Here is a 13,608-nt window from a genome sequence, read left to right on the forward strand (position 1 = left end):
GGCCAGCATCCTGGGGGCATTGCCAATAAAGTGGCTGTCAAAATTTTGATTAACAAACCTTGGTGTGTTAGTAGACAAACAATTGTTTTAATGATGTGCACGCTAAATCGCTAAACACTGATGTTCACAATTATGTCACCTTTTTGAGTCAAAATTTACATGGTTCTTCTTTTACATTGAACTTCTCTCTTAATACCAGTGTGCCCCTTTCTCATTACCATTGACATATCTCTTCAGTATGCATCATGGTGCAGGTTCTAACCCCAGAAGATAGCTTAGTTCTTTTAAACCTTGTTTAGAGCCTCATACTCATCATGATCAACCTGAAGAAAGGTTAAGATACATTTCTTCCTTGATGACAGTAATTTATCCATTTTTAGTTTTAATAGATACCATACTTCAATTTAGATTTTATGATTTTATCAGTTGGTTCCAAATGTTTCCCTTTCTTATTTCTTCAAAGCATGAAACTGAAAATATTAGTTTGATTTATGCAGTTTGTTATCACATATCATTAATGTGTTATTTTGATAAGGGAGTCAGTCTACCTTTTTATTTTTATATGATTTTTTTCTACTGCAAAGCAATATTTTCTATAAGTTCTTTGATATTAGCACCAAGGGCATAGGTCATAAAATTTCTTTCTTTTTTAAAGATTTTATTTATATACTTGAGAGACAAAGAGGCAGAGAGGGGGATGAGTGGGGGGAGGGCAGTGGGAGAGAGAGAGAGGGAGAAACAGACTGCCCGATGAGCAAGGAACCGGACATGGGGCTGAATCCCTGGACCTTGGGATCATGACCTGGGTGGTAGGCAACCACTTAACTAACTGAGCCACCCAGGTACCCCAGGCTATAAGATTTCTATCATGTTGGGCTTTCTAGTGCTTCTCCTTGACAGTACTCACTGACTAGGTAGAGAAATACAAAGAAGAGTAAGAAACAGTTTCCTTTTATAATAACCAGAGGGTATTGTTGACCGGAGTATCTTAAGATCCTAAGCTTAGTATTTTCATTTTGTAATTTTTTTTTCTTTTAATATTTTATTTATTTATTTGACAGAGATCACAAGTAGGCAGAGAGGCAGGCAGAGAGAGAGGAGGAGGAAGTAGACTCTCTGCTGAGCAGAGAGCCCAGTGCGGGGCTCAATCCCAGGACACAGGGATCATGACCTGAGCTGAAGGCAGAGGCTTTAACCCACTGAGCCACCCAGGTGCCCCTTCATTCTGTAATTTTTAAGAAATGTGCCAGAGTACTGCTGTATCCTATTCTTTTGTGATTTATCATCTCTTTGTTAAGAAGGAAGCCCTGAGTAGCCTTATATTACTAGTAAAACAGACATGTAATATACTCCCATAGTACTTCTGCTATAAGTGATTAATAATATTTCTTTTAATGCAGCTTTCCTTAGCATGGATCTATGTTTTGGGGCATGATTTGAAAATATGTCACTTTGCTACTACTGCCTGCCATTCATGCAGCTGTTTACTCCTTCAACACATATTTCTTTCAATGTGTTATACAATTCTGTGTTTATAGTGTGTGCTGTGTGGATAGTGAACAAAATAGAGCTCATGGGTGGAATGCACTAATGTACTGATGTGCATTATGTTAGCTGAACACTTATAATGCTGTACTCCTTTGGTAACAACTCAAAATAACAGTTGTACTTTAATAGGTATTCATTTACGTACAGATCTCATTGTGTGATTTAGGAGTAGATCTGAATCCTGTGTATCTAAAAACTTGTAGAATAAATTGGTTTGGATTCTTTAACTTTACCCCACAGTACATGATCTATAATCTGCTTTTTCAAATGTGTTTTTTTTTAAGATTCATTTATTTATTTAAGAGAGAGAGAGAGAGAGAGAGCATTGTTGGCGGCAGAGGGAGAGGGAGAGAGGGAATCTCAAACAGACTCCCCACGGAGCACAGAGCCTGAGGCAGACTCAGTCCCACAACCCTGAGATCATGACTAGTTAGATGCTCAACGAGCTGAGCCACCCAAGGGCCCCAATACTGGCTACTTCTTTTTCATCTTGGGGTCATTGGCACAGTTCATGAATCATCATCTTGATAATCCATGGAGCGGTCCTCAGAGATGCCATCATCAGATTTTGAGTGCAGAGATGCCATCACTGGATTATTACATGGATATGTAATAAATACTGTCTACAGCCCTATAATTATTCTATACATGCATTGTCCAGTGCAGTAGCCACCAGCAATATATAAATTTTAAGTGAAATTAAGTAAAATAAAATGAAATTTAAAATTCAGTTTCGCGGTCACATATACTAGCCACATTTCCAGTGATCAAGTGTCCCATGTAATAAGTGGCAACAAAATTGAACAATGCAGATATAGTAGAAATCATTGTAGAAATTTCTTTTGGGCATTGCTGATTTAGACTATACTGTTTCCTAGGTGATACGGATTGAAGTTTAAATCCCTAAAAAAAATAATAATAAAGGCATTTTGCTTTTGCTTTTTATTGACCCAGGACTCTCACTCTATCATAAGGTGTATGAACTTTGAAACATTTTGAAATGAAATGATAGAATTTGCTTAATCAATTGTTTCTATTATGCCCCCAAATATTTGTACTTATATCATTATGTCAAGTCCTTGGAAGGGTTTTTGTTTCAGTCAACAAAAGTAGTTTGCGGTGGAAGTTCTGTGTCTCTATCTACTAGTGGTCTCGATTTACAACAGCCAGGAAATAACTTTATATTATGTTGACTAGACCAGTTCCTTGGAAAACTGCTTTGTTTATTGTTCATCACTAAATATTATAAAATATTTGTTTCTGGGATTTATTCTTATCCCAAGAATGTTGGCAATGCCAGAAATATTGACACTTCTTTAATTGGAGTGTCAATATTTCTTTAATTGGAACAAAGAGGGGCTATAATAACCAAGCAGTGACTCAGAAGTATACCCTTACCTAGGTTCTTGAGTGATTTTATTAGTCTTAGGAAATAGGAAAGCATTTGTACTGGAACACAGACTTTTGAAATAGCCAGATTATTGCCCTTTTTTCTTGTCAATTTGAATTTTCTTAAATTTCAAGGAAACAGGAATTATTTTTTTCTCTTCTTTACTAATGCAATGCATGGAGGCTATGTGTACAATGAAAAAAGTAAGAAAGTAAGAATAGTAACATTAGATTTTTCACTATTATACTCATGATAATGTGAATTAAACTACAACTTACACACCTCTTTTTAAAAAATTTTATTTATTTATTTGAGAGGGAGATAGAGGTAGTAACAGAGATAATGAGAGAGAGAGCACGAGTTGGGAGGAGAGAGAGAGGGAGCCCGATGTGGGGGCTGGATCCCAGGACCCTGGGGTCATGATCTGAGCCAAAGGCAGATGCTTAACTGACCGTGCCACCCAGGCACCCTGTGCACCTCTTAAAATACAGAACTTTATAGCATAATTTCTTAGTTAATCCCAAATGTTCTCTATACATTTTTATATAGTACTGTTAGATACTTTGAGTATGAAAGAACACTTGAGACTTGAGTATATTTGTTTCTTCTCTATTAATTTTTATGTAGTATTAATTTTCAGATAATTTTACTCACAGTTTCTTGTTTTTTTTGCTATTAGGTCTTTGGTAAAGTTAGTTTTGGGAGAATTGTATAATCATAGTCACTTGTAGTATCACAAGTGTGATGGTATTAGCAGAAGATTGTCCAGAGGTTTTAGGAGAATAGAATAGCAAATTGAAATAGAACTGAGTGAAGACCTCTTAAATATTGAAGGAACTAAAAACATCACAGTTGTTTAAAAAATTTTATTTTTTCAGTTATGGTATAGAATATTTATTCCTTAGACAAAAACTTCCACCTTGGGAAAGTCTGAGTAGTACTAGTTAGTGTATATTTTCACCTACAGTGGATGTTTTGTCTTTATAACAAACTGAATTTATAATAAACTGAATTTTCATACTGTTGAGACCTTTTTTTGGGGTGAATAATCTTTTTCTGATTTTAATTTGTTTGTTAAGTTTTTATCGTAATCATCCAGTGTTCATCACAAGTGCACTCCTTAATATCCCCATCACCTATTTCATCCATCCCCCCGTCCACCTCCCCTCTGATAACCGTTGGTTTGTTCTCTGTAGTTAAGAGTCTATTTCTTGGTCTGTTTCTCTCCTTTTTTCCCCTTTGCTCATTTGTTTTGTTTCTTAAATTCCACAAATGAGTGAAATCCTATGGAATTTCTTTCTCTGACTAACTTCACTTAGCATTATACTCTCTGATTGCTTCGATGTCTTTGCAAATGGCAAGATTTCATTCTTTTTTATGACTAAAACATATTCCCTCTGAGTGTATGTGTGTGTGTGTATACACCACATCCTCTTTATCCATTCATCAGTCAGTGGACACTTGAGCGGTTTCCATATCTTGGCCATTATCTATAACACTGCTATAATCATATGGGTGCATGTATCCCTTTGAATCAGGGTTTTTCGTATTCTTTGGGTAAATGTCCAGTAGGGCAATCGATGGATCGTAGGGTAGTTCTATTTTTAACTTTTTCAGGAACCTCTATACTGTTTCCCACAGTGGCTGTTTGCATTCCCAGTTTACATTCCCACCAACAGTGCACGAAGCTTCCTTTTTCTCCACATCCTCTCCAACACCTATTATTTCTTGTGTTATTGATTTTAGCCATTCTGTTGGGTGTGAGGTAATATCTCATTGTGGTTTTGATTTACATTTCCCTGATGATAAGTGATGATAAACATCTTTTCATGTGTCTGTTGGCCACCTGGATGTCTGTTCATATCTTCTGACGATTTTTAAATGGAATTTTTGTTCTGGGGATGTTGAGTTTTATAAGTTCTTCAAGTATTTTGGATGCACTCTTGAAACTTTTAATTACTTTTCATAAATATTTATTTATTTTCCAATAAATAAGAATTAGTCTTTCATCCATTGCAATAAATGAAATTATTTATGACAACTAACTAAATAAATGATCTTCCAGTAGGTTATTAGTCTCTTTATTAGGAACAAAGTTTATTATTTAAATAATTTAACTGTAATCTTAGCTCCTCTGTGAGATTCCATGAATATTTCCTGTTGAATGATGGAGAAAAAAGGCAAAGTATTTAAAAGAGTAAAATTTGAATTCTATTAACATGTTATCAGCACAAATAATAATTTCTAGAACAATTATTGCAGCTGCTAGATCCAGGAAAGCAAAGCAAAGGAAAATGAGATTGTGTGTATTTTGCTTTTGGTGGTGGTGGCATTAGAGGTGAGTACGGGAGGAATAGATAGAGACGTTGAAAGAAAATCAAATGTGTATTGTTTTATTCCAGGTGGCTATTTCTTTGGTTGTGTTGTGGCTACTTAAAAAGTGAGTATTCCATGTCCTATTGCAGATTATATTTTGGTTCTATTGATTATATGGGTCTTATTAAATATTATAATATCCATGGTACTTCATTTCCCCATAGTATTATAAAAATGAAAAATTAAGTTCTTTTGTTTAAATTGTAAGCATATGCAGTTTCGGCAGCTGTTTGCCAGTTCCCAAAGGATTTAGCTATGTTTAGCTTTCATAAAATGCAATACAGATTTTGAAAGGGGCATTTTACATTTAGTATTTTCTCAGACTGATTAGTAACGGTCAATTTTATGTTTTAGTGGTGAAAAAATGTACTCTACTTCATTGCAATAGTAAGTCTTTGAGATCAAAGGCATAATGCATGCTAATGAAATATGTGTGTTTCTTCAGACTCAAGTTCAGTTTTATCTACATGTATTGGAAATTCAGTGGGTGAGTTTGGATGCCAAGTAATGATTTCTTTTTGCTTTGCAGAACAGCTTCTCAAGACAAAGGGAATAGTACTCAGAGCATAAATAGCAGTTACACAGTGATCTTCACCAGTACCAGCACATATTATGTTTTTTACATTTATGTGGGAGTAGCAGACACTTTGCTTGCCCTGGGATTCTTCAGAGGTTTACCACTGGTGCATACTCTAATCACAGTGTCGAAAATTTTACACCACAAAATGTTACATGCTGTTCTTCAAGCACCTATGTCAACCCTCAATGCATTGAAAGCAGGTATTTGACTAGGTATACAAAATGATACTGCTGATCCACAATCAAAAGGTCCCATGATTTCATTGGTTTTTTAGCAGCAACATTGACTTTTGATGGAAGCATCTTCCTTCTGACTGGCACACACATTTTTTAGATGATGTAGGCTATCAGACATTGCTGCTCCTCATTTTTCCGTCTTAGCTAATAAACATGTTGCTGATGGGAGTGTAGCAACAGAAACAGGCCTTCTGGATTAGTTGTCCTTCTCAATTCAGATATTTGGTCTAGCCCCATTTTCAGGCATCTTATTGTCAATGTATAGTATTATTTAAAAGAAAATAATTGAAGTAACCAAGGAAAATATAAAATTCTTTTACTAATGAAGTCTTTTGATGAGGTAGAATAATCTAGTTTCATGTAACTGTTAAAAGATGATCAAATAAATTTTCTCTAAGGTTTTCTTTTTTTTTTTATTATTTCTTTCTTTCTTTTGGTGGAAGTGGAAAAATAAATCCAGAACATATTTTTAAAGTATTTTTTGACACCACTATAGAGGTTGGTAAAAGGGCAAAAACTTGCCCTGTAAAATAAATAAGGTCTGAGGAGCTAATCTATAATATGTTGACTATAATTGAAAACACTATATAATATCACTGAAATTTACTTAGAGAGTAAAAAAAAAAGGTAAATATGAGAGATTATGGGGAACTTACTTTGGGTGGCATTAAATATTAAACTAAGAATTTTGGACTTTATCATGCAGTTAATGAGGGGGTTGGATGATAAGATTCAATATCACTTTCTTTGTACTGTATGATGTTTTATCTAATTGTGTCTTTAACTGCACCTAGACAATGAATTCCTTAAGGGCAAGGGGCATGGCTTATTCACCTGTTATCTCAGTGCCTAGCATTATGCCTGGCACATAGTATACACTACATATATATTTTTTGTTCATTGAAGGGAAACATTATCAGATTTATAAACATGAGTCTGGAATTCAGAAGACAGGCTAAAGCTTAGATTTCCAGTAAAGAGGGTGGAAAGAGAAAACATGACAAAGAAGGTCCACATAAGAGGCAGGCAGAAATTAAGAGTAACCATGGGTTCTGCTTAGGTATGTCAGAAAGGTGTAGAAGTCAGAGGAGAGGGAGAGCCACACATTATGGAATAGAGATGTACGGGAATCGTGTTAGCATATCTAGTAAATTATCATTAAATTTAGGCTTGCAAGTGTGAGATGGTAACAGTAGGATGAATCTTAGCTCAGTCTGCATTTTATGAAGTTTTAAAAAGTAGGAGACCATAAGTTTCTTTGTACAACACTAAACTTTTCTGATTTCTTATTTATCTTATTACATGCTAATCCTTATTTGAGTTCTGAATGCTTCTGCTGTGATCCAGATTGATCAAATATTGATTTGTCTTTTCAAGATTACTGTGGTTTTTTTTTGTAGAATTTATCTTCCTTTATATTATAGGTGGGATTCTTAATAGATTCTCCAAAGACATAGCAATTTTGGATGATCTTCTGCCCCTTACCATATTTGACTTCGTCCAGGTTTGTAAAAATAAGAATTACTAAGTGTCTTTACATTTGTCATACTTTTAAAAACAATTAGAAAAAGAGGTAAATTAAGTTTTGCTTATTTTTCTTTTGAGAGTTGAAATCCTATCTATTGTGTTAATTCTGTCAATATCAAAAGTCTTCAAAATAGGCATAAATTTAGTAAATTCAGTGATAAGTCAGAACTGTTTACCGGACCCAAACCTAAGGCAATTCTACATTTAGATATAATAGCCATGTGCTTGGGGATGATTTGAAAGATATAATAGAGCATCTTTCCCCAAATCACTGTCTACAAAGTATGACATTCTTGAATCGGCATTACTGTTTCATGGAAGTCACCTGTCTCCAAGGGGCCCATGTTAAAAATAAAAAGCTATTCCTTGATGGGCTATAGTTTCAACCAATCTTATCCAATAATAATGGATAGTAGCCCAGACTGGCTAGCCAGCATCCTCACAGTAAGGACCATAATACAGGACAGAAGAACGGATACATTTCCAAACAGATGAGAGGGGAAAGAGCCCTAGTGAGGACTGTCCCTGGGCGACAGATCTGAAGAGGCCACTGGCTCTGAGCGTGTATCCCTGGGGTGTGATGATTGACTGAAAGTGAGAATGAGAAAAAAAGGAAAACATGGAGATGAAGATGACCTAGGGGATGTATATTAGGACTCTATGAGTGGCAGGATTTAAGGAATGTTGTGAGTTAATGACCTTGGCTATTGGACCAGGTTTGAAAACAGCTTCCTGTGTGACTTAGGTCAAACAAATACAGTCTCCATGATCTTCTTGGAGAGACAGCTGGAACATTGCAGCCCATCTTATGATGAGTCATTCTCTCTTCCCCCTCCCCCATAATAATACTTTATAGAGAAGACCTGTAAAACAAAATAAGGGCTACCACATTTGTGTGTATACACAACTGACATTGGCAGGTGCAGAAAAACCAGATTGTCAGTTTGCCTCATCTGCAATGATTGGCACAATTAAACATATTAACTGTTCCACATAAGCATTTTGGATTTCCTTCAGTTTCTCTGTTTAAAGATATAACTCAGTAATTGCTGCTGGAATTCTTTTACTGATGCTTTGGGGCCATACATTTGAAGGAGCATGTCCCATGTCTTTAAATGCAGTTGATCTGTTCCTCATTCTAGGAGCATAATGGACTGGTCCTAAATATAGTATTATTAAATTAGGTACAAACTGGGGCATGGACATCTTGACATGATTGCAAAAGGATTCAGAAATTGGCCCTTGATAATTTTTTTTTTTTTATTCTAGTAGTTTACTATTTTCTGAATCAGTGTGAAGCTTGCTTCAGAAATCCTGTGGGACAAACATTTTTTTGTCTCTATTTTATAAATTAACACTTTTTAGAAACCTGGCAATGGGCCTGAAATCCTTTCTGTTTAAAGCAATGCAAATAGTTTTTCTTCAACTTCTAATGTTTTTTTTCGATTCATTTGTTGTGGTTTCACAAGTAATTTTGGAAGGGCTCTTTTATTTATTTAATTTCCCTATTTTATTTAGAAGAGGGCTTCACATGAAACATAATATATAATAACCAAATGGCAGGAAAATCTGTTTAGTTTTGATTTTATTTAAAAATCAGTCATTCAGGGGGCACCTCGGTGGCTCAGTGGGTTAGGCCACTGCCTTGGGCTCAGGTTATGATCTCAGGGTCCTAGGATGGAGTCCTGCATTGGGCTCTCTGCTCAGCAGGGAGCCTGCTTCCCTCTCTCTCTGTCTACCTGCTTCTCTGCCTACTTGTGATCTCTCTCTGTCCAATAAATAAATAAAATCTTTTTAAAAAAAATCAGTCATTCGGGGTACCTGGGTGGCTCAATGGGTTAAGTGTCTGCCTTCAGCTCAGGTCATGATCCTGGGGTCCTTGGATCAAGTCCCTGCATCAGGTTCCTTGCTTAGTGGGGAGGCAGCTTCTCCCCCTCCCTCTGCTACTCCCTGCTTGTGCTTGCTCACTCTCTGTCCAATAAATAAATAAAATCTTTTTAAAAAAATCAGTCATTCATCACAGTTTTATTATAAAAAACCTGTCTAGATTGTGAGCTTCTCTGGTTATATTAATAATGTTCATATTAAAGAAATTTATTCAATTCAGAACATTCCAGGAAAAGATTTTTGCCCAGAATAAGGCATACCTTTAAAAAATTAGTTTCTGTTTACTCTTTTTTTCCAACATTTAGTAATGTTCTAGTAAATTTGCTTTCTGTATTGGAACATTGTATAGTGGAAATGGAAGGTGTGATTCTATTTCTAACCCATAAAATAAGGTAGATAAATCTGATGATGGTCACTTTCAGTACTCAATTTCTTCGCCTCACGTTAGCATACTGGAAATGGCCCATATTGACGCATGTGCCCAGGCCATCCTTAGGCGCTGAGGTCAGAAGCTAATAATTTTAGCAGTGTGTGCAAAACTAAAGGCACTGGTTTAATATAGTTGATATTCTTGTTACACAAAGAAACCTTAAATCGTGTCCTAGTTTTGAATTCAGAGTGGGTAAGAAACAATTCATTTTAGACCAGGTATATTTGTGAGACAGAGAAAAACCATGTCTTAACATCCTACCTATCTCCGTGTTTGGGTGAATGATTTTTTTTTTTTATTAAATTGAAGCTGATGTATTTTAAAATACCAAAATCTTCTCTTTTCAGCCTTAAAACATTTAGCTCTTTAGATTTCTTCTCTCTTATCCCAATATATGATTCCACAGAGTCCTACTACATTGATTTCTTCTGTGCCTTTCACATCTTCCCCCCATCACTCATTCTATTAATCCCATTAATACCTTATTTAAAAATTCATTTATGGATTAAATTTCAAACCTGGTATTCATCTCCTTGTTTTAAATAGGTATTTATTTATATATCTACCTCTATTCATTCATTAACTTACTGTAGATTTCAGAGTGATCCTTCACTCTTATCCACTCTAGTTTCCCAGGCAGTGGTAGGTGCTCTTCAGTGACAGGAATGCTTCTGAGCTGGTTTCAGGGAGTGAAAATGTGCTGTCTAATTCCTGGGCCCATGAATGGATGGTGTCTTACAGGCTTTACTGTCTATTGAAAAATTTTTTTTTTCCTGAAGAAGTTTAGGATTTGGGTAAGGGTGATTAGGAATTAGAATTCTGTGTCCATATTTTCATCTTGTCTTGAATTCCTTCTATTTATTTTGTTGTTGTCTCATGAATACACCTGGTCTAAAATGATTGGGTTCTTATCCACTGTGAATTAAAAACTAGAACAGAATTTAAGGTGTCTTTTGTAATGAGAATATCAAATATATTACACCAGTGCCTTTAGTTAAGCCCCAGTGCTAAATTATTAGCTTCTGACCTCAGTTCCTAAGGATGGCCTCTTATAGAGCGAATAGAATTGTTTTTCTCAATGTTTAGACTTCTTTTTCTATTATGTCTTAGTTTGAGCAATGTTCAGGATGATTCTAATTGTTGGAAACTTATATTGTGACTGTTTCATAATTTCCACTTGTACCCACCTTTCTCGTTTTTCTCTATGACATCTTGGGTCTACCCAGTTCTACCTATTCTATTGTAACATAGTTGCATTTTCAGTCCTAAGAATCTCTAGCATATCGACAATCATGAAAACAGAACCATCACTTTCTCTAACCAATATTATAATCCAACAGTACCAAATTGTAATTATATGGTAAAAATAGCACAAGCCAAACAAATACAGTGCTGTTCACAACTGTCAACAGCAAGTGAAGGATCCCGAGCCTAATGGAATCGTTGAATGTTTCTATTATGCCAGTGCAAGAGCTTTTGTCTTTTAGATATACTGGTACTTAATGTGATGGGCCATTTTAATTAAATCATATTAAATTAATGAAATTAAATTAAATTAAATCAATCCTAAAATTTCACATTTATGCCAAAACTATTTCAAAATTAAAAAACATTATTTTGAAAGAAGACCAGGCTAGGAAAAAAAATCATACTCATCTATGATTATTTATCATACAGCATTTTAAGGCATATGGGAAATGAGAATATACTGATATCCAAGAATACCATGTTTTCAAAACTTCAGAATGTTATTCTAAGCAAACTGACAAATATTTTGAATTTTGATAGAGCTTATGAAAAACACTATGTTCACATGGCTGTTTTCCTACTAGAAGTTAGTTGCCTCTTGTTAAGAATGGAACAGAGTGGGGCACCTGGTGGCTCAGTCTTTAAGAGGCTGCCTTTGGCTCCGGTCATGATCCTAGGGTCTTGGGATCTAGCCCTGGGATTGAGCCCCATCCAGGGCTCCCAGCTCCATTGGGAAGCCTGCTTCTTCCTCTCCCACTTCACTTGCTGGTGTTCCCTCTCTTCCTTTCTCTCTCTCTATCAAATAAATAAATAAAATCTTAAAAAAAAGAAAAAAGAATGGAACAGAGTGTGAAAAGGGTCTTTAGAAAGACATCTCTGGCATACTCTTGTGTGCTTTACAACATGAAAACATTTACTCACCCAAGTGCTTTCTCTGATCCTGCAGTTGTTACTAATTGTGATTGGAGCTGTGACAGTAGTTTCGGCTTTGCAACCCTACATCTTCCTAGCAACAGTGCCTGTCATAGCAGCTTTCATTATGCTGAGGGCCTACTTCCTCCACACCTCACAGCAACTCAAGCAACTGGAATCTGAAGGTATGAAGCTGCCCGTGCAATGCTCGCCATGGAAAACGACCACAAAGGCTATTTGTGATTCTCGATCATTCACCTACTTTTCGCACTTTTCCCCCTGCTTTTAAACTCTTACATTATGTCACAGTAAGAAGGTGTATGCAAAAGGACACAGTAAATTACAAAGCACACATAGATTGTGTTTGTTAATGACCATGGGACTTCATTTTGGTTTTAAAATAAGTGTGTGGTCTTATGAGGGCTGGCGTGTAAGATGTTCATATATAATATACATAATTATATAAATTACATTTTAAAATGATAGTGCTACTGTTACTAAAGTTTTGTCTGGGTTCCCAAACAACACTGGATAAAATTTTTCAGATACCCTTTCTTTCCCCCTGGGGACTACCTTTTTGTGTGCTGCCTGAGCACTGTTTGAGCTGTTTGGGAAGCACATTTTTCAGTAATAGCATTGCTGCTGGTGCATTTTCAGAGTTAAATACGCAGTGTGTTTCTTCTGAGATTATTATCTAATTGAACTCATATAAACTTAAATAATTGTCTTTAAAAAAAAACATTTTCTCTCAGCAGTGATTAATTTAGAATAAATTAATAAATCATTTGTTAAAATTTAGGATTAGCTAGGGTAGCCAAGAAATATAAATAAAACATGGTATTGATTTTATGATAAGCTCCTATCCATGGTGGCCAAGTAACAAAGGAGACTAATTCATTTAAGATGTCTTTAAGAAAGACAACTATTCAAAGTATGGCACCAGTGTGAAAAACATCTAATCAATGATTTTGGTGAATGATTACTCTTCCTTAAGCTAATCTTTTTCAGGTAACTGGTAGTAAGAATTTGCATTATGTCGCTACATCATTTGCATTGTTTTCTGTGGACTGTTTCGCAGGCAGGAGTCCAATTTTCACTCATCTTGTCACAAGCTTGAAAGGACTATGGACACTTCGGGCCTTTGGACGTCAGCCTTACTTCGAAACTCTATTTCACAAGGCTCTGAACTTACATACCGCCAACTGGTTCTTGTACCTATCCACACTACGCTGGTTCCAAATGAGAATGGAAATTATTTTTGTCATATTCTTCATTGCTATTACCTTCATTTCCATTTTAACAACAGGTAATATGAACTTGTTAACTACTGAATTGACCATTTAATTTAAAACTTTGTCAACCCTAAAATGCTACATTCTCATTGGTTGAACATTTTAGATACCTTTAAGTAGATTTTGGAGGGAGTTTATTAATCTGAAACTTCATTTATTGTGGGACAAATAATTTCTTTGAA

The 13,608-nt window shown here is 35.5% G+C and overlaps 1 protein-coding gene across 4 annotated transcripts in view; it reads left to right on the forward strand.

The window, feature by feature from the left end:
- Positions 1 to 13,608, forward strand: part of CFTR (CF transmembrane conductance regulator) — a 169,500-nt gene that overhangs the window by 103,019 nt on the left and 52,873 nt on the right. For all 4 annotated transcript variants that reach the window (XM_059171669.1, XM_059171668.1, XM_059171666.1 and 1 more), the window contains 5 exons: positions 5,341 to 5,378; positions 5,844 to 6,094; positions 7,555 to 7,634; positions 12,169 to 12,319; positions 13,213 to 13,440. In XM_059171669.1, the coding sequence (XP_059027652.1) occupies positions 5,341 to 5,378; positions 5,844 to 6,094; positions 7,555 to 7,634; positions 12,169 to 12,319; positions 13,213 to 13,440 (748 nt within the window). The remainder of the gene's footprint in view (positions 1 to 5,340; positions 5,379 to 5,843; positions 6,095 to 7,554; positions 7,635 to 12,168; positions 12,320 to 13,212; positions 13,441 to 13,608) is intronic.

This window comes from Mustela lutreola, chromosome 4 (genome assembly GCF_030435805.1).
Source record: "Mustela lutreola isolate mMusLut2 chromosome 4, mMusLut2.pri, whole genome shotgun sequence".
NCBI classification, from domain to species: domain Eukaryota; kingdom Metazoa; phylum Chordata; class Mammalia; order Carnivora; family Mustelidae; genus Mustela; species Mustela lutreola.